This window comes from Lampetra fluviatilis, chromosome 12, assembly GCF_964198595.1.
Source record: "Lampetra fluviatilis chromosome 12, kcLamFluv1.1, whole genome shotgun sequence".
In the NCBI taxonomy this organism is placed as follows: domain Eukaryota; kingdom Metazoa; phylum Chordata; class Hyperoartia; order Petromyzontiformes; family Petromyzontidae; genus Lampetra; species Lampetra fluviatilis.
In genome coordinates this window covers 10395473-10423228 of record NC_136286.1, presented here as the reverse complement: position 1 = coordinate 10423228, position 27756 = coordinate 10395473, and the positions used below count along the sequence as shown (strand labels likewise).

Genomic DNA, 27756 nt, shown 5'->3' with positions numbered 1-27756 from the left:
ATCTGAACCGACCCTGCCTCCAAAGCCCTTTTCATGAATCCGTACGGACCAGCGTGGTGAAGTATGGTCAAACAAATCCCGCAACTGACACGCCTTGGGGAAGCCTTCATCAAACGGTGGATTTTATAAATCGATGCGCACACACACACACGACACAGGGCGAGGAGTTTAATTTTCCAATTTTAGGGATTCTATTCAATCCAATACATTAAATCCAATACATTCCAGCACGCCAAATGATCTCGTCAATCAGGCATTATCTGTTCGAGCTAAGTATCATCCCCAAGCCCATCTCTATTCATATATTGCAACACCTTTAAATGTAAAACGTGGATTCGAACACGCAATGCGATGCATGCGTCAAGAGGTTTACAATTGCCACCTGTGTTACGAATCGTGCATCAGTTAGTTCGTTACAAACCTTGGAAGTCTGCATAATTGCGCATAGGCTGCCCTCTGTGTGGTCAGTGTAGGGGGCATCGTGGAGGGTGTGGTGTTTGGCTGAGTGGTTGGCTGGTTGGTCGAGCGAATGGATGGGTAAGTATAGTGGTTGGCTGGCTGGTGGATGGGTGAAGGGTTGTATGGTTTGAGTGAGTAGCTAGCTGACTGCAGGCTGCGTATGTTAGTGATCGCCTGGATGGTTGAGTATCTGGCTGTGTGAATCTCTGGCGCATTGCTTCGTGGAGTTACTGACTGGGTGTGTGGACTGTGAGGTATAGGTTGGGTGATTAACTGGTTGAGTGGGTGGGTGAATTTTTTCTTGGCTGGTTTAGTGGGGTGATTAGATGATTATACAGTCGGCTGGGTGCTGAGTGTATTCGCTGGCGGCGTGAGTGGGTGTTTGGGTTCCGGTGGAACGACTCACCGGCTTTGCTGGGCGGACTATTGGGGGGGGGGGTGGTTAGGTGATTAGCCGTGTGGCTGGGAGCCAAGGGAAGTGACTAGCTGGGTAAGTGGAGGGTGGGGTGGTGGAGTCATCATCCGGTGGGCTGGGTGTCACTGCACGACGCAGCTCCTCGACACCGCACACTGGGAACGATGTCGGTGCTGCTGGCTCGCCCCGTGCGCTGTTGCCTGCTGCGCGATGCGCTTCGGGTCATCCTCTGGGCCACTTGCTGCGGTTCGTAAAGCGCACACGGCACACTCACTCACTTGCACGTCTCAATAATAATAATAAAACATATTCTTGGTTCTTTCGGTAAAGTCATGTAGAAGGGAAATAATAAAATAATAATAAATTATAGATTTGTTTTGTTATGTTTTATTTTTCTTATTTTTTTTATTTCCCTTCTACGTGACTTTACCGAAAGAACTAAGAAGATGAATCCTTGCAGTCACGAAAGCTTTAAATCGAAATAATAAAACATAGACATGCTTGACTGTGTCTATATAACCACGCGTGTTGCTGTAACCAATGAGTATTTTTTTAATACTGCAAGTGTCATGATTTATCAAATGAACACACGGGGACAAACGTTTCTAAATAGCCACTCAGGTTGTCCATGTTGTATAAATGCACATGAATGACCATGCATACGCAATATATGTGGAAACTTTGACACGGTCATTTTGTAACCGGGAACGGCTTTCATCGCGGGTTTTTTTCTGTTGGTGTTTACTTATGAGACTTGCAATATCATCGGAGAGGGAGTCACAACACGCGTTTGCTAATTTTACCCGGATTACTATAATAAATACAATGATGAATTGAAGAAGTGTATTCATTGATGAGTGTACGTTTTGCGGAACACCTCCCGATTGATGTTGCAGTGGAGCTCAGATGCCAAACACTGCATTTAATGTTTTTTTTACTGTGGGCTAAAAGTGACCCTTTTAGTTTCGAATTACTCACTATGCATTGTTCCTGCTTGAGAATAAGCCCAGGGTATTCTATTGAACAAACGGCAGCGTTTCACAATTTAAAGATAGAATAACAGTTGTCAAAAAACTAAAGTTAAACGAAATTACAACTGCGTACGTTTCGACACGTTTTTTTTCTTGCTGTAATATGTCGAGTACGTTCATTTGCAACCCATTCAAAATCAAATGTGAAGTGCTGCGGACAGATCGTCATGTTTATTGTGACGAAATGCAGTCACTGTAGATTACGTGGACTGATTTCTTATCGCATTCATATGCTTAAGCACCCCTATGAACAAAGGGTGTGGAGCGGTGGGCGCAGTGGTTCGCCCAATGTATTAATGAACCCAACCGAGTTCGATTCCTGGCCACAGCTAACATGAGTGGGTGAGTGATACCTGAACCAGTCCTGGGCTTCTCTCTTCACCAGCTCACCCTGATAAGTGTGGTGCAGTATGATTAAACAACTCCCATGACCGACACGGTACAGTACAGGAAGGCCTTTCCATAACCATAAGAGTTTATATTTACATATTTTGCAATGTCTTATTACATCTATCAATTTATTAAAAAGGCCACGCGCCATCGGATCTATGTGACCTTCGTATTACTTGCTTGTGTGTAATTCTTCACATGAGTTTTTTAATCCCCATTTTTCATACTGTCCTTTTTTTCATCTACCCATAATACCTCCCACTCCCATAAACCTCAGTATTTTAATGTGTGATCAACATAGACAACAACGCAAATCATATTTAGCGACATGATGTGTGCCATTCTTGGAACATTTATCAGTTACACTTCATACATTTAAATTCACACTGCATAATCCTATTGGAATCAATATTTGGACAGAAATTCCAGACCCAACTTTTTGACAATTGACAAGTGATCTCATTTTGCGAAGGCAATGACTGACTGGTGTGCTATATTCCTGCAGGTTACACTGGGGCGCAGACATACGTGGCAGAAGTGAACATGGCAGGGGTGAGAGGCTCGGTGACCTTCGACAGTACGCTGACCTCGGTGAAGCTAAACATCTCTGGCATGGGGTCGGAGATACGGAGGCTGTCCGTACACACCTATCCGGTGCTCTATGGCCACTCCACCAATCCCTGCAGCCAGCAGCTCATTGGCGAAATCCTCCACAATATAAGCATTGGCTCAAATGACGGAGCGACCACTGTGAGTGCCCCGGAGCTGTTTACGAGTGTGCGGATACTCGCTGACCATTCGCTGCTCCTCTCTCGTGATGGTGAGACGGATTCCAGAGTGTGCGCCACCATCCAAAACGCCCAGGGTCCTGTGCTCACAGCACAGGCCAAATTCTTCGGTCCCGTCGCTGGGGTTGCCTACTTGAGGCAGGTCGATGGCCAAGAGCTAAGGATAATCACCGATCTTCTGTCACTCGGACAGACAAATATGAAGACAGTGAGCATGCATTTGGTGAACATTGCGAGTGAAGCTCAAGTCATGCAGTGTGCCGCTGTCAACCCAGCGTCGTCAATTCAACTGGGATCTGTCACCGTCGGTGCTTCTACCTTGTCAGTAAAATCACACGTAGTTGTAAACCTTCCCTTTAGCGATGTCATTGGGCGTATGTTGGTGATAAAAGCGAGCGTTCAAAGCTGTGCAAAAATAATCCCGCTAAGTTTAAAGACCGCTAAAGCACAGGTCAACATGAATGGGGTGAAGGGTGATTTTGTGTTTCAGCAAAATTCCATGTTTGAGTTGACCCAAGTCAGAGTCTCTCTGCAAAACCTCAGAGGCATGGCCGGCCCTTACCATGTGCACAATTTCCCAGTGCCTCAGCGTTATGTTGCAACAGAAAGCCTGTGCATTGACCCCAATGTGGGAGGCCACTGGAACCCATTCAATTTGGATGTGCGTGGCCTTGACTACCCTAAATTCCCGAATGGAACCCACGACCAATACGAAATTGGAGACCTCAGCGGTCGGCATGGCAGTTTGCTTGGCAACACTGTTGACATAGCGTACATGGACTGGAACTTGCCTCTCTTTGGCCCCAATAGCATTGTCGGTCGCTCCATGGTGATCCATCACCCCAACGCTTCCAGGTGGCTCTGTGCCTCGATAGAACCAGAAGAAGAGTTTGTCACGGCCATGGCCTTATTCAGGTTTCCTGTCGTGGGTCGGGTGCTTCTGCGGCAGCTGAAGAATGACCCTTATTCTGACGTCTACATATTCGTGGAAATCGCCAATGGCAATGTGTCCTTACCCTCAACATCCAACCACAATTGGCACGTGCATGAGTTCCCCATCAGCTTCGTGACAGACCTGGACGAACACATGTGCTCCAGCACAGGCGGCCACTTCAACCCACACGGAGTGAACACAAGCCAGAGCATCTACAGCGCCGAGTGTCGCCCAGACAACCCATATCGCTGCGAGGCCGGGGACTATGCTGGGAAGCATGGCAAGATCTTCATAAGCAACACACTGGGCACTGTCAAATCCAAGTACTTTTTTACCGACACCACCTCTTCTCTCGTGGGGTCGAACTCTATCCTGGGTCACTCTTTTGTCATCCACGACCCAGACGCCGGGCTGGGACGCCTGGCCTGCGCCAACATCACCCTGCTGAGAGCCGTCACCATTAGGACGGGCGAGTGGAGAGGCGGTGGCACGGTGCAGGGCCAGATGGTATTCACGCAGCCCTCCGACCTTGACTCCACGTCCGTACTGGTCCAGTTCTCTAACCTGCAGAAGGCGGTGTCCGGGCTGCATGTCCACATCCTGTCGATGCCGAGGTCACTACCGCCCAGTGACCCTGCGGTGTGCGCCGACCGGGCCGTGCGTGGACACTTCAACCCCTTCTCGGTGGACGTTGTGGTGGGGCCTGCGCCGGGAAATGGGACGCCCGACCAGTACGAGGTCGGCGACATCAGTGGGAAATTTGGGCCGCTGAGGGACCTAGATCAGAGGGAAGGGAACTACTCTGACACGAACCTCCCTCTCTCAGGCATCAACAGCATTGCCGGAAGGTCTGTGGTAATCCACAGAAACAATGGCTCCAGGTGAGACCAGTTTTGAGTTATTTTAATAGGAACAATTATAGTATCTAGAAAAGGCAACAGGTTTTGTTGTATATCTACTTTGGACTAGATTGTTGACAGTGACATACTTTAAATGTTGACATCTAACATTTTATCAGTTACAGCGTTTGTGATTGTTTTGCATTTTTCAAAGATTATATTTTCGATAAAACGTACCCATTCTGCGTGTGTTTAATGAATGAAACAAGTACACACATTTTATAAAAGTATACGTCGTGTACTTGTTTAATCTATCACTAAAGAGCCTTCATCAGCAACAGTGCACACGAAGTACTGCCAGATATAGCATTTATTGTAAAAACAAAGACGATGTTTTTAAACACTAAACATGAAACAAAGAGCGTCTTAACATTTAGATATTTCTTGCTGGAATAAACCATGATATAGGGCATCAGATATATCACCTAAAGTTTGTTTCAAGTAAACTAGTTAGAGCTTCATTGTATGAAACATGTGAATAAAGTCGACACATTCTCACAGTGCTTTCTAAAATAAAAACTAATTTTAATCTGTGGCATTGCATTTGCAACCTATTACAAATCCCTCTACACATATTCACGCTAATGTTTCAGCCAAAATACATTCACATGGCAAAATGGTCAATGTAAAAGTTCACAAAATAATAGTAATGATAAAAGTAATCTACTAAGGAATGTAATGTAAAATATAAGTGAAATATACTCAATTAGAATGTTCTATTCTGCCATTTTCTGTTCTATTCAGTTATTGACTGTATCTTAAGCCATAACAGAGCCAATCCTTTACAATTCGTTTCATAAACAATAGATACCGTAGTCTTCGGTTCTTTCGGTAAAGTCACGTAGGTATAAAATAAAATAAATCGCGACGTTTCGGACGCAACACAAGCACCCGTGATGGCGTGATCACGGACACTTGATGATGTGATCATGGACGCTTGTGTTGCGCCCAAAACGTCGTGATTTATTTTATACCTACGTGACTTTACCGAAACAATCGAAGAGTATGTATTCCTGCAGTCACGAAAGCTTCAAATCAAGATAGATACCGTAGTCGTATTGCATGGTTGGGCCAATACTGCTGCCATATGTATAGCCTTGACAAGGGTGGGCCCATTTCTGCTGGGATATAGAAATCATGAAAGCACGCACTTCGTGATGAAACCAAATCCGGGTTGGCGCTGACATCGTTCTACTTTGTTCTCGGTGCCCACAAAACCCACACTCGTGCCCTGCATGCCCCCCGCTGCCCACCTTCGCCCACCCTGTACCATTACTGCGCTGACACCCAACCCTCTGTGCCATCCCCAACCCCTACGGCATGGCGTGCCAGGTTGCAGTGCGCCGACTTGGGCAGGGAGAAGCCAGCTGAGGCCGAGTGGCTGAGAGCCCGCGTGTCTTTCAGCGACAAAATCAACGGCACCATTTTGCTGGTGAGCCAAGATGCAGGGTGGTCTGAGTCTGCCTGCCACGGCGTCACAGCTTATACCCATGGGGAAGTTGGCATGAGAGTCAAGTCAGTTTATTTTGGGTTAGGTCTTTTGAGCAAAGAAGTTGCTTTTTCTATGGCGACCCGAAAGTGCAATGGACACACGAAGTTAACCTGAGGAATTTATCTATTCGAGGATCATTTAAAATCGAGTTATGGCAATCTTTGCTCCCTTGTTATATGAGATGTATTGTGGTATCATGGATTGTTTGGTAATACCTAGAGTTGCCAGTGTAATAAGAATTATAATTTATAGCCCTATGTCAATCCATTATTGATGTGTAAGTTATGGAGGTTGTTTTACCACTCTGTTCGGTATGGGTTGGTGATAGGATGTCTAGGACCGGCGCAGATACCACTACCGATGTTAGCAGTGGCTGGGAATTAATCTCAGATGGCCGAGTACATTATGTGCGTAAAGTTGTGTATAAGCTAATATTGCAGCGCTCGCGCCACTGCTAACGTGATCTATAGAAAGCCTCTCTCTCCAGGGTATTTTGGCCTTCTACACTGGCTAAATGGCTGGGAAGAAGTGGGAGTACATATAGATTACCCCACTTCGCATTACCCGCTGAATGATTGACAAATATTGTGTACCAACTTAAACTACTGTGTGGACAGAGGCCAGGAGATTTGTTTCACCTGTCATGCCAGGAGATTAAACTGGCGACCCGTGGAATGCGAGTCTAATGTGCTAGCCCTTAAACCACGGCAAAAAGTTGTGTAATATCTGTCAATTCATCATTTTAATCGGTAATAAGTTACCCATAATGAACGAATGTGTTTATTCTGCAACAAAGAAATAGCTCCCACCGGAATTAGCATTGTGACAAGCGCCTAGAGTAATGGATCAACATTCGATGGCTGTTGTAGTTAATCGGGGCAGAAGACATTTGTTCCTACATTCTGCTGTATATCCACTGCCTCTTCATAGCAACTGTATTTTAGTCCTCAAGGTCGATTCCCACACGAATGTCAGCGCTAAATTAAAGTGTGGACTTTAAAAAGAAAATCGTGACCACAAACATCTGGAAACATTTCAAATTCTTTTCACTGGATGATGAATTTCTACCCTGTAAATGACGTCTTTGGTGACTTTACTTAAGGAAAGCCATGGTTGACACAGTGATGCTAATCGTATGTCTTACCACCAGAAGTTTTTTCGCTACAGTTGACACAGCTCGGCACACAGAGGAGATGTTAGTTTGTTGAGCTCCCAATTCATGTGAGCGTGTTTTTTGTGTTCAATAGACCACATCTCCTTCAATAAAATCAGCGAAGCTCCGCTTAAAATGTCATCACATTTAGAAAAATTGCGAAATTGCCCAAAGGCAGTTTTAAGTTTTGTATAAATTAAATTATGTCATGAATATTTCCTTTTACTGCGTGTAAATCAATTGCATAATCTCTGTGATGATTGTAACAGCGTATGTTCGGGCCTATCTTGCCCCACAAACATTGTCGCAAATCTCTCTCTACCTTGTACCAATTCTTCTCTCTCCACCCGACTCCTAATCAATCCCTCTACATTCGCCTCTGCAGTCCCAGCTGGTGTATCCAGACGGCAGTGGTTCCGACACCACTATAGAGGTGGATCTGCAGTACGACAATCCCAATGCCCAGGTATTGGTCTCCCCTGCCTTCTTACATCAGTTCATCGTGGGTTGCCATGGTGCATCATGGGCAAAGCATACAAAAGCAGAACTCCCGTTTCTGTCTCTCCACAGGTAGATTAAAAAAAATTAGTCCATCAGCCTCTGCTAATGAGACCCACAATGTTGAAACCATTCCAGAGATTGCTTGCTTGGACATGTTCTGCTGGATGTTGTTTTGTTCTGGAGGGCCAATCGGCAGATGGACTAATACATGTTTATGTGTTGAGATACAACAGAGTTCTCCCTACGTTTGTTTCTCCTCACAGTACTTCAATCACATTTTTCATTTGCTTTGCGGTGTCTCAATTTACTTGTAAATTACCAATGAATTACTTTTTTTTTACCAATTAATGTTGACACCTACTTCTTTATACGAGGTGACAGTGTTACTAGTTACTACTGAACATTTCAATATTAATGAGATATGCAGTGCGTGTGCTGTACTTATATTAACCATTCTTTATGAAAGGTGATGTCAATGTGAGCTGTTCCATTGAATCGTTTGTCGACAGAACTAATTAGTAATTCTGAATGGGCGTTAAAGCACTTTGCGTCACATCAGCACCGAGAGAATTAAGCCATATACGATTCACCCCTTTGGCAATTCAATGCATTGTCACGAATTGTGGGTTGCAATTCACTAAAATGTCAATAATCTTTTTAAAATTGTGGTGAACAAAGCTGCCTCTAGTGACTTCAGGAGGTCACATAAAACCCATTACGTACAACACATACGAATTTACATATATCACTTTTTACACATGCGAGGTGATGTATTCATTGAAAGCTTTAGAATGTATATTGATCAGTGGATGTGTTGTTATTCCCCCAAAATGGAATGTTATCCACTGTCCAATTTTACCACGACCACACTTTTTTTAAAATCAATCCGGGTGGCTTAGTGGTTCAACTGCTCAGCTAACAATCGCGTTTTTAAAGTTCAAATCCAGTTTTGGGGGGTTGAATCAGCCCATCACTTCACACCGAGTCATATTAACAGCAGTTGTCCTCTATGCATAGACTCATGCCATCATAAAAATTTAGATTTTTTTTTTACAACTAAGTCAGGGTTGTAACCAAATGTATCCATAACTATCACTTATTTGAGCAGGAAGCTATGTTACAGTACTTTGAGATAATTGGAGAGGTTTTTTTTTACCATAATGCAGTATAACCTGTAGTGGATGAATTTATAGTGGAGAAGGAAAAAACCGGTACTTAAAGCATCACAGTTTTGCATCAAGAGCATTAAGTGCAGCTCTGCAGTCATTACTTTAGGAGCCCAGCCCAATCCTGTGTGGCCCTCAGGGAGGATAAGTGCATCTGCAGTATCAGCAAAAAAGGCAATTAAATTATTAAAAATTCGTTTGGATGACACCAAGTTATTTCAGAAGCAAAATCCAGGAGTTGTTTGTAAAAAAAAATCCGTTAATTTTTCCCGTGCAATCAAACACCTCAATCTTTGTCCAAGCAATTATTGGATTTTAGAAACCCTTCACAAATAATGAGGAGTGTTGTGGAGAAACTTGATATGCCATTCAAATCTCATCGTCTACAAATAATGTTTTGTTGAGATTAGATGGATTCAATGAATGTAAAAGGTGAATTTACAAAGTTGAGCTATCTGTGGGGAGTTAACATCAACAACATCTCTTACATATTTTCTAAACAAGGCTCTAACTTACCATATAAGGGCGTGTTTGAGTCAAACGTGTTCTGTTTACATCATGCCAGTTTATTATGCCATTCAAATGTTAAACATTAAGTAGTGGGAAACATTTATCTCGTAGTGCATGTTGTTAAATAAATACCAACATAAACACAAATAAAGAAAAACATCCCCAGTATAGCCTTGTTGACCATTGGGGCAAGTTCTGTTAGTGAGCACAGAATATTTATATTATTTATATTATATTACATATTATTTATAATATTTCGTACCGCACCTCCGCTTAGCACGGTTGGCTACGTATGGTGCAAAAGAAGTTCAACATATATATATATACAAGCATTACATCGCATTCGAGGGGGTTGTATGGTCAGCACCACATCTGACCAGCTTTGCCTCCTCGGTTCTGATGTTTGCACACCGTTGTCGTAGTTACTTATTCCAGGCCAAGTTGACCTGTGGTAGGGAATGCATTGAGGATGCTGAGTTGACAGCAAAGTGCGTTAACCACCGCACAACCGTCAAATGAGGGCTTCACGAAAGACACCGACCATTTTAAGACGAAGGCACTGAATTGTTATTTCCAAGGTATCTCTGTAGGATATAAAGTTCTCATTAAGTATTATTTTCAGTCACCTATTTATACATGGGGGACCTCGATAATTATCGTGACTATAATTGCACTTATGTGGTTTATTTATAGAAAGGGAAGACCAATATTAAAGGTGTTCAAAGTGTTTGAGAATATGACATGGTAATACAAATGAAAGCAGTTTCATATACAGTACATATATGGAATGTGTTTTGAAGATGTTGATTGGAAAGCTAATGTGTTTTTTTTTTATGAGGGTACACTACGTACATTCACACACATTCACATTCGTGTATGCCGTGCACCATCTTTGCCTAGGGGTACAGATGGCAGGTTCATAATGAGTCCGAAGCAGTGAGCAGCAGCACGGCGCGGTGTTCCCGGCTAGGAGGCCTCTACAACCCCTATAACGTCTACTCAGAGGTGAGCCGACTCACATTGCAACCTAATGCCCATTGAACCCTTTTGTGTGCAGTACTGTGAATTTTTATCATACAATCAGTGCTTCGGATTCATGATGGAGTTTGGGTCAGATCGCTTAAGTGAAATGTGTGTTCTAAGCCCTCCACCTAACACGGCCGTTTAATAACAGCGCCACAATGGCGAGCTGTTAACTACCTCGCCTGGTGTACAGGAGGTCGTGGGTCCGATCCCGACCCTGATGCCTCTATATTTGGAGTTTGCATGTTTTCCCCGTGGTCGCGTGGATTTTTCTCCGGGCCCTCCGGTTTTATTCTCCACATTTAGAAACATGCGTTTCGAGTGTTTGGCTGCTATAAATTTCCACGTGATAAGCCACTTTGTTGAGCTATCATTTGTGGACTTCTGAAAAAGAGTTATATAGCTCAGTGGGCCTTTACCTGGTAAAATAAAAAAAAATCGTAAAAAAATAGTTAGTAAATAGTTAGTAAGTAGTAAATAAGGGTTGTCCCCTGAACAAACGTGCCAATATGTGACTGCTTCACCACACCGGTATGCCGTAGAGCCGGCTCACAACCTAGAACAACACGCCAGTGTGCTGAAGCAGTAATACATTTATCACGTTGATTCCCGTGGCAACTTTATTAGTTGGCTGTGTTCGTTGGAGGAAGTTTACAACACATTTTACTTCGGTGGTCTGACCAAAAAATTATTATGGATAATTATATTGGTCGCGAAAGCCTACGGGTTAAATTAACCAGCGCGTAATTTCTGCCGGAAATGTACAATTGCTGTTGTGGGAATAAAACGGGCATGCCACATCCATCTCACCTTATTTTGTCATCATGGTATTGCAGTATCATAGGAATATAGACATGTAGGGTTAAATAAAACAGAATATAGTATATCTTATACTCAATAATTCATTTTCCAAGCCAGCCAAGCAACGTTCTGGAAAATTATGATTGAGAAAATGTAATACTTGCGTGGATACTCAGTGAGGCTGGATTTGATCAACCATTGTTCAGAAGAGTAAAACCTTTCTAATGCGGATTAATTGAGGGGAGTGCCTCAACAAACTGCAGATAATTCAAGAGTAAATCATTACCAAATTTCGACTTAAAGTAATTAACACCCAACACTTAATAAGCTAATAACAATTAAATATTTACAGTTACAGATGTACAAAGTAATAACACTGAAGAAAATCACTGCTGTACAGTTAATTAATTGTGTGTCCATTATACCAACTTCGTCAGACCAGTGATGACCATTTGTGGACATCCCCCCCATGTATGGTGAGTAAGGGTTTAATGGTCGTGGTGCATTATAATCTGAACAATCATCACTATGAAGCAGAATTGGGAGGCTGAGGTTCGCTGGATGTGGAAGGCTGACGAGATTTTCTGAAAGTCTTTAATAATATTTGCATTTTTGTAAAATCCATTTGAAAAAAGAAACCCAAGTAAGGATGACCAGTGCGCGTGGATAATCGAGGTAACCATGGGCATGGGTTCACTTAATTATATACAGCAGATAAATATAACTTTATAATTGCTCGTGTACAAACGCACGTCAGGATTAGAGTCTTACATTTCCTATTGTTGGCAATCCCACAGTGAATATCATACACATTCTACCATGTGGTGAAATAATACAATAGGATTGACTGCAGAATGCCACATTCTGCCATGCTCAGTTATGTAGTACGCAAAACACGATTACTGCCAGAGTCTCTTGGTGTGTATATAAGTTGTTTATTTAGTTTTCTTCGGGTCGCCTTGTCTGTTGTCGCCCAAATCCGGCTTACGACGAATTCTAGCTTAAGCTATTTTTGGAAAGCGTTCCTAAACTATGGGTAAGGTATTCTAGCATTTTCTAAATCACACAACATGGCAGTATTCTCATTAATGTGGCACGATGTTTTGAAATATTACAACGTTGTTGGTTTAGCTGTTCGTAAGATAATTCTGAGGGTGAAGTCCAGTAGCGGGAGCTGCTGTTGGGACTTTGTAAGCTGCGTTAACGAAGCCCTGTTTTCTTGTTGTACCGCGTGTTGTTCGGCACAATGTCCGACGTTTCACTCCACGTGCCAGGAGGTTCCTCTGCGACCCGACAACAAATGAGAGAGCCATACAGCCACAATAGCCCAGTGCTGTAGTCGACCTTTCATTGCATAAGGTTATAGGCATGCCTTGTTTAAAATGTAGTTATTTTGCAGGAAATATTAACTAAGCCCAAAGGTAAAATGGATTGCGGAGCGATAATGAATGGAAACATTGGTGAATAGCTAATCCAGGATTATGCTTTCAACCGTACCCAGGCACAGAGAGATCCATACAAACAGGTGCTCTTACCTTGACGCTCATTAAAAAGAAACCAGTGGTTCAGGTGGTGCATATTTAAGTCACGGTAATTAATTAGCACTCCTGAGATTGGAGGTTAGAATAATTCAATTAATGCTCACTTCATTTATCAGAAAATTTAGTTAAAATGTTCTCATACTGTAATTGAAAAATATATTTAAATCGGTGTTTATACTTAGTTATACTTGGAGTTTAATTTCTCACGGAATATTTTCCAGGGCCCCCAAACCCCAACAGCGATGTCGGCGGGAGACATATTTTCTGGAGCACAACCCACGACAGTTCTGACTGAGATTAGGCCCTGGTCATACTTAGATGTCAGAGCATTAAAAGACATGCTGCATTAAGAAATCTATCACAAATCTGCTGCATCTCCAATTCCTCTTACCCCTTCATAAATATTCAATTGTTCAATGCACCATTGTTAGTATTGCTTTATACCTAAGCAAAGCATTTCAAATGTCTGCATTTACCATCGAACAAAACTAACGATACTTATTGTCATTATACTTATTTGCTTTGTGTGAACTTTCAATTTGTTTTAACTGGTTTGAGTTGCTTTATCATAACAAAGATAAGTCCCCGATAAGCCGTATTGCAAGCACTGATGTACTTTTGACCTTTTTGATTTCATAACAAAACCTAATCGCTAAAGCATGAACTGTTATGGGCAACAAATAGGCAAAATGACTCACTGCCTGCATTGTTTGTGCATCCTGTGGATCCATCAGACTGTTTTAGTCAATGCCCGTGTAAGACATTTGCACAATACCAACAACAAGAACCCATTTAGCCCAGTTAAATTCGGTTTTTACAATACCTACAATAAGAACCCATTTCCCCCCAGTTATATTTGGTTTTGAACTGAGGATGGGGTGGGAGCAGTGGTGCAGGGGTTCACGCGCTCCACTATTGACCAGGAAACCCTGAGTACGATTCTTGCCAGCGAGTGATATCCGTATCCCCCGTTTTTTCCCTCCACATTTAGAATCAACATGCGTTTCGAGTATTTGGCTATTATACATTTCCACACGAGATAAGCCAACTTCGTTGAGCTATCGTTTGTGGCCAGGTCGCTTCCGAAAAAAAGAGCTATGCAGCTCAATGGGGCCTTGCGTGTTAAATTTTAAATATCGCTTATAGGTTCTAGATTTGAAGCTTTCGTGACTGCAAGGATTCATATTCTTAGGTTTTTTCGGTAAAGTCACGTAGGTAAAAAATTTAAATGTGACGGTTCCACTGAAGACGGAAGCTTGTGTTGCCTCCGAAACGTCGTGATTTTTATTTTATTTTTATTTTACTTTTATTAATTTTAATTTTTTACCTACGTGACTTTACCGAAAAAACCTAAGAAAATCGCTTATAGGTTTACATTGTAACCGTGTTAACGTTGACAGGAGGGGGAGGGGAGGAGCTGTGACACGAGCCGGCCCTTTCACTGCGAGATGGGAGACCTGACGAGCAAGCAGGGACCTCTGCCCTTGGGATCCCGCATCGTCTTCAACGAGGCAAACCTGCCGCTTGGTGGAGATGCCACGGGTCAGTGTCGGGTCGTTCCTTTTGGTGGCGTTCAAAGGCACCGTAGACCACGTTGCGAACCGCCGCCAACTCGGCAAATTCGAAGGAGGCACAGCAGCAATTCATTATTCAGGCTCACCTGAGCCGTCGCGTGTCTTCCAAATTTGGAAGTAGACTTTTAAGTTTCTGTTCATTTATGCCACACGCAAGACGAAGAAGAAAGACAAAGGTTGTGGTTGTGGATAACAGCGAGAACAGAGACAGTAAGCAAATCATCATCAGCAGCCATGATTTATCCACTGCTAGATGAAAGCCTCCTCAAGCTGTTGCCGTTTCTCATTGTCTCGTGATGGAACAAATCCATCTGGCTCCTGCGAGAGTTGTGGATACACACGTGTGAGGCTTCACCACCATCGTGTGCTGAGTGGCGATTGCGGGCCACCGTGTGACTCTGTTTGCGTGCACGTGTGCTGCGCCGTGACCCAGTGGTGGGGCGCTCGCTGGCCGTGTGGGACGGCACGCCCGTGGGAGCGATACTGGACTGCGGCACCATCGCCCCGGCTGACGGCGCAGCATCCGCCACTCTCTCCTTCCCCAGGGGCGTCGTCTACAGCAGGTGAGGCGGAGTTGTCAGTCGGGCATGGGCATGGCCACTGCAAGTGTCATTGGTGTCCAGACACCACCGCATGTCTTGTTAAATATATATTGCAAAGTGAGACATCCACGAAGGTTTGGACAAAAATCATGGTATTTTTTTTTTAGTCCGTGCCAAGATGACAAATGCTGATTACGGAAACATTTAAATACACGGTCGTGCACGGACAGCAGGCTCGGTACTGACAGCAGCCAGTAGTTGCGTACGGTATATCTAATTTAGTTATAGTGTAGTAGAACTCCTGGCTTCTGTAAGAAAGTGTGGGATGAACTTTGCAGATCCTTTATGTAATCTAACCAATAACCACTGGGAATATTTTTCTCACAGAACATCCCCAACTTGCAAATTGTTGGCTGCACCACTGCAGTTGGGGATCCTCAATTGACACCCGTTATCAGTGTTAAAGAACTAAAAATGCAACCTCGCTGTTTATAAGCAGTTGACCAATATGGAAACCACGCTTGTGGTTGCTGGAGCATGGAGATGCTTCTGTTTGCAGGTTTCAAAATTATTAGGTGAGAAGAATCCCTGTGAACCAAACAGCAACTACCAGATACTGTGTATAGAATTATCCGGGTAAATACATTGAAACAATTTCAATGTGTGTAAGTTGAATACTACTCATGATGTTACGACTACTACTAATAGAAAGGACAGTTTTCAGATTCTCAAATGCGTTTTGCATCAGCCGATTCATAGTCACGAAAGCTTCCCGAACAAAACTGTCTTCCCAAATCACTGATAGTACTTGTGTTGGCACACTTAGCAGCTGAATGAGTTCATTGTAAGCCTGCTTGAGAGCAGACAAGTTGAGGCCCTCTCTAGTTGCAAAAATTATATTCATTGGAAGCATCCAAATTAGAGTCCTGCACTTATGCATGAACACGATGGTTGGCTCAACAATACTTGCACACATATACAGCCCTCTTAGCAATCCACTGTGGGATGAGGTCTTCCCCTTCTCTGGGTCATGGGGGGTATTATACCGTACTTCCCCACATTGGTCAATTTTGGTTAGTGAATGCAGCGAGCTTAAACATAGACACATAGAATCACAGTAAAACGGTAAAAAAAATTCTGCACTTCCCTCGATGTCCAACCACGTTAGTCCTCAAGCCCCATGACAATCTGGTTTTGCCGATCGGCAAATCACCTAAACCACTAATAAGCAATTAGTCAGGCCTTAATATTATAACCACCCAGAGCATCATGATGAACTCTTACTGCATCCTCTCACAGAGCGCTTTACGGTTCCTCGCTGTTGCAGCGGTACTATTAGGGACTTTTAATCCCACACCAGCCAAAATATGGCATATAAAAATGCCGTACACATGGACGATAATCACCAATGTGACTGATGTACATTCTAATGATGATCTATCAAAACTAAGAAATAGGAAATTTTGCAAAACTATAGTAGAGTCTATAATTACGAGTAGAAAAATTCGATTACCATGGTTGGCTACGGATGGTGTGAAATAAGTTCAAAATACATACATCTTAAAATTTGGGCTCTCAAAAAAATAGTTTTGTTGATTTTATTTTAAAGTTGTAAATTACTTTAAGTCTTGTGCTAAACACTTAAAGATATATGAATCCCATCATCGGTTAACCAAGTAATTTGCCTCTCGGAATGTGACACTAAAGCCTACTGAAATTGATCGAAGCATGCTCGTGGTTGCTACCTTAGTCAGCTGTAAAGATTTCACGTGACACATTTGGCGCATATCTGTTGATATAAATGAATGTGTAAAGATTACTGTAAAAATATCGTGTAAACCCTGTCATTGGCCTGAATCCCCCCCCCCCCACCTGTCCCACCCACCACGAACCCCCCTCCCTCTCCGATGCCTCATGTCTTTGCGAAGATATGAGTTGAGACGGACAATAGCCAGCGCCCTGAACATCGCCGTGTGGAGGGTGTCCTTACTGCCGGACACCTCAAGCCCCCTGCGCGTGTCTTCACCTTGCCAAAACATCACCTTTTTGGTCGCAGGTAAAAAAAAAATCACAAAAACACCGTCACGCTTTACGTTCTCACGTACAATAACACCCTTGTCTGCTTGGACTGTTAGCAGGAATGCTTTTAGCAAAATGCAAATCGCAGCCAACAGGGCCCTAAAATCAAAAGGTGGAATCGGCACCGCATTTTAAATCTCCAGTGTCGGTGAGAAAAATGCCTCACATGTTGCCCGCACCTGGTACGGTTTCTGTAATTTCCACTGACATGTACTGCCAGTGACATGGAGTCAAAAAGACAAAGAATTCCCAGTTTCCACCTTTAGATCATTGGTCTGAATTAAGCTCAAGCATGGCACATGTGGAGTTTGGTGACTACACTGGAATGTCGGCCTTTGATTACATGTAATGATAAGCCACAGCACAGATAGTTTGCATTTCCTTTCATGGATAATTTGCCTGCAGGATGTTGTTGCCAAGTATGCGGCAAAGTGGAAAAAGCAATCAATCCCTTATATTCATTTTCATTATAATCATTGCGTTTTTCTTTTCTTTTACACTGAAGTACTGTGACTGCAAATGCATATTCATCCCTTTGCAAAACATGTCCACAGGGATGCATCCGTTGCGGATGTCCTTACATACCCTGGATATAGTTTTAATATCTCATTAACTCCATGTGGGATTCATCACAACGTCATTAAATAACGCTGCTTTTGATGCAACTGTGATAGTCCTTTACCTTATCCAAACTCTTATTCTTATTTTTGTTCCAAATTGGCATGAACAAAATTTGGCCTCAATAATTTGAGGTGGAGAATTTTAGCATAACGCTAAAATATTCCTTCCTCGGATACCTAATATAAGCATTATAATTAATTTGTGCGGGTGCAGTCATCACAGTTTGTTGTGCTCGCCTGATTGATTATCCTGTGATTAAGAGAGCAGTCATCAGGGCATCATATGATATCACAGTAACACAGAACTGTGCAAGCCAATTCATCAATAATTTATCAATGTCATAATTAATCATCAATCATTTATAAATGTCTCAATCAGTGTATCAATTTATCAATAAATTATCGATTAGTCAATCATTTCACTGTGCTTTGATGTAATTTCACGCATTTGACCTGTAAATGTGAATAACCACAGGAATTATTTGTTTTAACCTCGAATCATTATCATCATCATATCATATGAATATCGCACAGTAGTGTATGGAAAATGTTTTAATTGTCTGACTGAAACAGTCGAATAAAAAAACATTTATAAACTTTAAAAAAATGATATTTTTCCAATGAAATTGTTGCACTCATCAAATGTATCCCCTTACTCATCCCACTGATCATAAGCTCGGTCTAAATTTCATCTGATGTCGGTGAATGCCACTTAAATTGGGGACAGGGGAAGAAGAAGAAACCCTTTGTGTTCTTGGAGTTCTAGTTTGGGGTTGGCTTGTTGTAATTCAATGCCTGCAGCCTTGCAACATCACAGTGGCCGCTCTGTCTGCGATTTAAAGCGATGCGTGTGAAGGGTGGGAGACAAGAACAGACTATAATACAATAACTGTGCATTGAAAAAACACAAACAGGATGTTTACAAACTGAATCGGTGATCATGGAGTTGTAACGTTTTTTTTCAAATCCCACTAAGCCTTACATTAAAGATAAACCTACATCTAAAATGATAGTACTCTATCTCCATTCTGAAACTGTATAACGTTAAAGAGAGGGGGGTATGTAGCAAGGAAGACACAATGTGCATATGCATGGTTTCGGTAGTGCTCTAACACGGTGTGTTTTGTCCTCGGAGGAAGTATTTAATTTGCAAATATCATGCTGCGTTTCAAGCTTCACAGCGAGGTTGAGTCACAGCGCTAGAAGTGGGAGGCTGAGAGGGCTCGCCCCCCCCCCCAGCCTCGCGTCCCCTCCCCCTACCCCACACCCCCCTCTCTCTCCCCCCTTGCCCCTCCCCCCTTTCTTACCTATATAACCTCTTACCACGGCAACTCTCCCTCCCACTTCAGCAAAACATTTTCTTGCTGTGGTTTTCCCACCTGATGATGATTGCTTGTGTTGCAATCAAAACGTCGTGATTTGTTTTATTTTATACCTACGTGACTTTACCGAAAGAACCAAAGAGTATGGATTCCTGCAGTCACGAAAGCTTCAAATCTAGATAGAAAATCATTGGCACAGGCTCATATATTTCAAATTATAAATTATAAATGCCTACAGAGAGTTACAAACTGGGCAGAGGCATCTTGAAATATATTCATTTCGGATTGATGCAGCATTACTTTGTAAATGTATTTTAGTCAGCGTGTCAAAAGTCTGCGTTTTTAATATTTTGACGTAACAAAAATATTTTAAAACAAACTATATAATGTGTCTGTACAATGAAATGTGATCCAAAATGTGGCTACACCTAAGGTGTTTTAATTAGCCCGATCATATTGCATAATCATATTCATTACAATATCCCAATATTTAAATATTGGAAAGCCACTATCTTGTATCAGATTGGACACAGAATTTCAATATTGCACAGGTAATAAATAAATGAAAGTTAAGTGTGGCATAATTAGTAACATTTTTACCGCCCTTTTTCAATATACTACTGGATTAGGCCTCCTCGCCCTCTATCAGTTATGGTTGATTGTTGGGCTATACTTCACCAAGCTGGCCAATGTCAGTTGGAAAAATTAACCCGTAAAAAAAAGTTTTTCACTATAAATCCTTTATATGCGTGGCATCGGTTTTATTTTATTATTCATTTCTGTTTTTCTTAAGTAAGAGTTTCATTTTTATCACATTGGTATTTTAAATTAAATATGAAAAAAAAAATCCTAAAAAGTGGAACATTTTGGACAAAATAAATTGTCATGCACAACGAGTCTGTGTGCAAAATGTCAGCTCGATTGGATCACGGGAAGTGGGTTAAAAAACGACCGAAAGATTTGCACGGTCGTAAGCGCGCAAGCAAGCAAGCAAGTGAACTTAATATAAAGGATTTAAAAAGGGGTGTGCTCAGGACCAGTTGGGATATCACTCACCACTGCCGTTATCCGTGGCTTAGAATCAAACTGGGTTAATAGTGCAGTGTGCGAACCTCCGTGCCACCACTCTACTCCGTAGTGAAATATAAGGAGTACAAAATAACTGGTAATACGCATGAACATTGTTTTTGGGTTTCATTTCAGGTGACGTGGATTTACGGTTGCTGGAGGCCATCTCATTTAGTAACGATCTCGGAAAGTTCTCCGCAACAAAGCGCTGCCAAGGTAATTCAGGTCTTCGCTGCACTTGCGAATTAACATTTGCATTTTTCACTGATCCATAGCGGAGTAGACTCCTCCTTGCTACCGTGCAAGTACAGCCCTTTTGGCAATCCACTGGCAGATGGGGGCCTCCTCACACCGTGAAGGTCGTGGGGGTGGAGCCATAGACGTTGGAGCATACTCGGGTGTTGGATTTTTGCTCCACCGTTCTCTGCTGACAACGTAGCTCCGCTTGTTATCATGAAGTTGTTTCTGTATTTTTTTGTGTAACCTCTGATTCCAGACAGCATCGCTGTTAAACAAAAAATATCGTCAGATTTTTTTGTGAATTTTGTATTTTTCCAATGCTAATGACCAAAGTCTTAGAACAGTATCGTTTTTCAACAAAATGCATCTTGGAATCTAAGATTCTTCCGAGTAATTAATATTATTGTTTAAATGAAATAATAATTACAGTACTGCAGTACATTTGTTATTGAAGATGAGTAGGGTATTTCTAAATGCAGTAAAATGGACATTTTACATTGATGATGAACTCCCATTTGCAAATATATTTTTCTACATAACTGGAAGAAGCAGTTTAGTTGACATGAATAATGTATTCCACAAACCAATAACAGCATTGTTTGCAATTCACACACATATTAATTACTGCATACCCATCGTAGTCGAGTCATCGGTTAGGAATTGTATTTGTTAATGAGCACATGCACGTTAAATACACGATATGTACCAACTGCATTACTTCTGCCACATGTGCTGAAGTTGATTAAAATGTCAACATGGCTCAAAAGAGCAACAGTCACAGTACCTCCCCTGATAGTTCTTCACACTGGTGATGTGCAACCACAGAGATAATTTAATGCGGAAGTCAGATGGGATAACAATGACTCCAGTTTATGCGGCTTTGTGAATACAGTAGTTGTTTTCTGGAGGCTTTTTCAAGAATGTTTCTTCTTTCACATCTTCACATTTCTAAACTGTTCAAGCAAATGTCACAAACATCTGTTAGTTACACCGCAAAGCTGCATAGGTTTACGTTATAACAATACTTTACCGCCCAGTAAACCCATTGCCGGTCATAGGGGTTGTTTGACCATACTTCGCCATGCTGGTCAGTGCGAGTTGGTGAATAAAGGGCATGGTGGGTAGAGGGGCCAGTCATCATCATCACGATCCATGGACAGATCGCCCAGAGGTGTCCACTGCACATCTCGTCATTTGTTTCCACTTTCTTCTGGGGGGGCAAGTACCAATTCAGATATCATTCACCACGGATGTTATCCTCAGCTGGGTATTGAGTGTCAGGTTTGCGGGCTTATAATGGGTGCGCAAACGACCGTGCTGTCACTCCTCCACAGAAGTTCCTTAGAGACAACTTTATATCAAATACATCTCACCTGATCTATTGTAGACCTCCCTACAGCCAATGATGCACAATTTCTGAAAGCCATGCTCTAATTAGCGTTCAACGAATTATTATAATGATACTTATTTAATGGGTTTTTTTGGCGGATAAAATAGATGTGCCAATTGTCGCATACATATTATGATGTGGTTTACTGAGAAGGACAATGTTAATTCAAATGAGCACTTGTCTAAAGCTGTTTGAAAATCTAATTTGTGTCACCGTATTGCCGATGAATATTCAGATATCACGAGATTAGCCTTTTCAGAAATTGAAAGGTACACATGGTTCCCTGCTCAGGTTTGACAATTAGAATTATTGAATTAAAGAAACCCTGCAAGCTGTAATTATGATTACAGTACTCAAGAGACCATCTATCTATAGGTGGGACTCGAATCAACGTTATTATTGCTTTGCAAATACATTTGTAAAGGCCACAAAAAAGCTGATTGTAATACAGGGTGCTTCAAAAAATGTTTAACATTTCTGAGAATTTGCAACAATACCACAAGAAATGTGCCTCCGGGCTCTGGAGACCACTTGGGGAATATTCCAGGCATGTGTTGGCTGATTGCGAACAAGTGGAGACTCTTTGACTTTTTGAAATTATTAACATCCATTTGTTATCATGTTACAGTGTATTATCCGTTATTTTTCCATTAAAAACGATAGTCCCATGTAAGTGTTCACATTTTTTTGAAGCACCCTGTATGTTCATAAAAAAACGTATATTCTTTGGTTCTTTCAGTAAAGTCACGTAGAAAGAAAATACATTAAATAATAGAATACGATGTTTCGATTGCAACACAAGCAACCATCATCAGGTAGAACTAAATTTGAGAGAGAGACAAAACACAGACACAGAGACACACAGACAGACGCACAAGCAGAGAGAGACTCACAACATAGTCGAGGCCTTAAATAGAGAGGGGGGGGCAGATAAAGAGGTGGGTCTGCTGGAGCAGAGAAATTAGCATGTCAATGAAAGACCCAACAAGACTGGTACATTTTAGAGAGAGTTGTGTGGAAATCCACCCTGAAGCGACCGAAGGAGAGGAATCGCGAATGGACTTATGAGAGCCTGGTAAATTTTAGAGAGAGAAATAGGCAGTTTGAGAAAACAAAATGTAGCATTTTTTTTGGAAATGTAATGCAACACAGAGAGTCGGCTAACACACAGTTAACGCATAGCTTGGTTGATTACGATCTCCAAAGATTGCTAAAATTAGGAGTTAAGTGTGAAATTTGACAAACCGAGACACACAGAGAGATGTGTGGAAATTCACCACGAAGCGGCCGGGGGAGAGAAAGAGCGAATGGACCTTTGAGAGCCTGGTAAATTTTATATTTTCCAAAGTAGGCTTGCATTAAGATGGTGTGAGTTTAATAAAAAAATATTACTGTACTTTTTTCTCTAATTTCTTCAAGGAAATGGAGCTGGTGGTGCAGTCGGAAGCACTGGAGTTCAACCCCTGACAATAATCATCGTCACTCTCGTCGCCATGATCATCCAGTAAACAAGATACGTGCGTCGATCCATTTACAGATACACCACTACAATAATAAGCGGAAAATAAGCACGTGTCGATTGCAATTGCGGGTCGTTAACCATGACATCCTGTGCACGTGATACATTCACCAATTTCTTTGTGGGAATATGTTCTGTCCGTGCGTGAGAATCGGATTCGTGACATTCCATCCACGTTACTGCCTTCCTTCTCAGTTCCTCTCTGCAATATGGAGCCATTACACAATATTCAATTGCCTGTTGAGATAAAAAAAAAAATAACCCATGAGAAGGCTCGTTATATATCAGTGGGGTATCTCTAAATTATCTCTATACAGTACTAATTTGATCAATGGACATAAACATTTATTTAGATATTCCCCTGCGCCAATGCTGTCGAGGTGTTGGTGCATGTGACCCACCATTACCACGTCATTCTTACAGGCCGAGTTGACTCAAATTAACGTCAAAAGCGTCACACTCAGCATGAGCTCCATGTCCAAGTGGATTATATTGAAGGGAGGAGCAGCAGAAGAACACCTCAGAAACGCGAGCACGGCCATTAATGCTGTGCACAGGTGCATACAATCGAGTCGCTGTGCAACGGCCGGTGTTGGCCTGTGCATGTGTGTGCTTTTCCTTGAAGCTGCAGTGCTACGCCGCATACATGACTCGCTGGGGACCGGGGTATAGGTGGATATCTGAAAAGGTCAGATATGTAAACATCGAGAGAAAAGGGCAATTGCGCCATGCACAAATAGGTCACCGGACCAACAATAAAGTGCAGACCACTTTAAATGTGGGGACATGCTTAACTGTGCTTTGGAAGTAACTGCACACGAGATTGAGAAGACATTACTGTTTGTGGAAAGGTGAAATGTGTGAACATTAATGGAACATGACAGTTACACCTTGCACAAACACTGGGGTGTGGGCGGTTCATTGGTCAGGATGGATACCTGATGGTTGGATATGCAATGGATAATTGACGTATTGTAACGGTTCAGTCAATCAGATTCTTAGAGATGTAATTTTCTGAAAAATATAAATGATAAATTCTCTATATACTATTAGATACTTATACTCGTGTATGTGTAGGTAAAAAAAAACACATCTTGATTCATTTTGGTGGATTGTATATTATCACAGATTCTGTATATTTAGGTTGTGTATATATAGTAGATTGTCAGAGCTGAATATTTTGACATCACGCTATTTTATGTTAAACAACTAGAATACATTTTTATTAATTGTAAATTATGCATTACATCACTTATTGTGTTCAAATATAACTGGTATTCTGTTGAAAAAGTAGTCTCACGGGTTTTGTTATACTTTATGATAAATGCTGTATTGTTACGTGATATCACTCCAAGTAGAAGTGCTTCAAATTTGTTGGAATTAATCCTGTGGTGTACATTAATAAAAATGTATATTTTTATTCGGCATCTTTGAGTTGTTAAAACTAAATCTCCATATTAAGAAATGTCATGTGTCCATCTGTGAGTCTGCCAGTCTCAGCACTTGACTCATTTGTATCGCACAGTCGAGTAAAAAACTCATCGTGGCCAGAATAAACTAGGGACGTAGATTATTGATGATGAGCTCTGCATGACCGATGGCACGGGACCTATTTAACAACAAAAATAACGAAAATGTTAACCATGCTTATCGTCTTGAGTTTGAAACATATCTAAGATCTCGTTTTTAGTTAATTGCCAAATAGCTTTCTAAATTAAAGACAAATCCTGTTCACATGTGGGGGAATACATGTCACAGCCATTTTGTAACTAAAAGCAAAAAGTTTTAGATATATCTGGTGCTATCCTAATAACTGAGGGTTGATGTGTACGACAGATGTTGTTCATCTTTCACAGAGAGTCCCATCCTGCACCTCCAATTAGCGCGGTTGCCTACGAAAGAAGTTCAACATCCATACAACCAACTTATTATATTGTCCCATCAGCTGATCCATTTATTTCCTCTTCCCTTCCAATGTCCCATGCGGAATCATCTTGACTATTGCCTTCACTCTCACATCTTGGAATTCACCTGGAACGCACGGGTTCCAATGCAGGCCCCTGCAGACCACGCTCAGCCTTCAGATCGGGCCGTTAGTGATTTGATTTTCACTAAAAACAAAAACTCAGCCTTGATGACCGGATGGCATCTGGTTAATTATTTACTGTACGGCATGTAACACATTACCAAAAAAAAAACCTTGGTACTACTGAAACCGGTGTTCTGTTCCACCGTGTAACATTATATCCTTTCAGAGAACTGCTATTCGACTCCTGTACAAAGCCTTCTATGACCAAAAAAAAAAGAAAACAAAAAATGACGTTTGAGTCTCAGCTGCAGTGTTTCCTCATGAAAGTGACTTGCAGAACCGTAAGTGGTACTTCAGTGTTCCAGCGGAGCGAACGGTGCATTTCAATGCGCATTCAAAAGGTGTAATCAAAACACGAGGCCGTGGTTAAAATGTTTAACAATTTAAAAACGTAACCTTGCACAAAGGAACCACTCGAGTGTTATAAATCAGCAAGGCATGTGGCTGGCGACAGCACTTTGGTAGCTTAAAAACACATTCCCAGTTAAGCAATGCCCAGCGATGCTTGAAAAACAACACTATAGTCCTTGACATATTTTCTCTTGACTTAAAGCTTTCGTGACTGCAGGAATTCATATGATTTGGGTCTTTCGGTAAAGCCACGTAGATAAAAAAAATTATAAATGCAAATTAGCCCCGCCCACTTACCCTTGGGCTACATCCATCTCAAACCTATATAACATCCTGCTTCAGAAGCAGTCCCGATATATGTTTTCACCTGATGATGATTGCTTGTGTTGCGATCGAAACGTCGTGATATTTTGGTTATTTTTTTTATCTACGTGGCTTTACCGAAAGACCCAAAGAAAAACTTTGTTGAGCGATCATTTGTGTCCAGGTCGCTTCTGAATAATAAATACCTCAGCGGATTTTGCCTGGTAGGATGGGAATGGTTGAGTTTCATGTGTTTGGGTGATTTGTCGACCTTTCTTGTACTTTGAACGACTATCATGCTATTGTATTGTTTGTTGTTCTAACATTCTTTCTCGCCCCTATTGGACATCTGTGAAAAGGAGCTTTATAGCCCATCGGATTCCTCCAGTACAAATAAATATTCTGATTCTGAAATCCCAATTACAAAAGAGGGACAATTTACATGAGGTTTACATGTTGTAAATGTCACATTCAGTGAAGCACTGCAAGCTGCAGTGCTTGTGTGTGTTATGCCCTAACATTCTCACCTGTGTTGCAATGATGAATGTACCGTAACATAAGTTTGAGAATATTCTCAACAGAATACTGCATAGAATGTATTTTACTGCTTTTTAAAACAACATATTTGGGACAATACAAAACAATGCAGAAATCCCCAATCAAATAAACCAAACAACTCAGAATAATACATCAGTTATGGAATTATAAAGTTCGGACAAGTCTCTTTTTTGACAACTAGTATTTGTAAAGAAAATTCTATATGAATCGGCTCATTAAATTTCACCCAGGCTGAATGGCGTGTTTTTAAATCCTTTATATTAAGTTCGCTTGCTTGCTTGCTTGCGTGCTTGCGTGCTTGCTTGCTTGCTTACGACCGTGCAAATCTTTCGGTTGTTTTTTTAACCCACTTCCCGTGATCCAATCGAGCTGACATTTTGCACACAGACTCGTTGTGCGTGACAATTAATTTTCGTGAAAATTTTTTCCAAAATTTCACTGTTTAGGGAATTTTTTAAAAATATTTAATTACCAATTGCTTAATGCTGCCAGACAATCATCTTACCCATAGGTGGCAGCCATCTCAAGCCAGAGGACGAGAGGACTCTAGCCGCCACGCATATAAAGGATTTATAGTGAAAAACTTTGTTTTTACGGGTTAATTTTTTTTCCTAACTTACTCCAATTGTGCTATTATATCATATCATGAGACCTCGAATACCATTTGGAAATCTCACAGATCAGTGGCAGAGAACAGCCCATTGAAGAGATTTGTGTGGATTCTGAAAACATTTTCACGTGGCGTCTTTATCCTATACACAGTAGGAAGCACACTTTCCCATAAGCTCTGACATGTATGTACAACTTATTTCGCACCAGACGTAGCCAACTCCTGGTTAAGGTCAGAAGAGTTCTGCCTAAAGTCATAAGGGATCGAATTTCATTGTTCCTGTTTGCCCACAATTGGCTCCTGGTTTTCTGACCTTTAAACTCTGAAGGTTGGAGCCCCCCCCCCCCCCCCCCTTTGTTTTCCCAAGTGAAACAACCTCCTGTCTTGG

The 27756-nt window shown here is 41.8% G+C and overlaps 1 protein-coding gene across 1 annotated transcript; it reads left to right on the top strand.

Moving 5' to 3' along the window:
• The first annotated feature begins 770 nt into the window (after positions 1–770).
• Positions 771–26822, top strand: LOC144935157 (uncharacterized). Its single transcript, XM_078861617.1, has 10 exons — positions 771–1120; positions 2801–4898; positions 6249–6348; positions 7947–8027; positions 10639–10743; positions 14504–14645; positions 15111–15240; positions 17148–17275; positions 20444–20524; positions 23358–26822. The coding sequence occupies exons 1-10, from the start codon at positions 1039–1041 to the stop codon at positions 23444–23446; spliced, it is 3036 nt and encodes a 1011-aa protein (XP_078717743.1). The 5' UTR covers positions 771–1038; the 3' UTR covers positions 23447–26822.
• Positions 26823–27756: the final 934 nt, after the last annotated feature.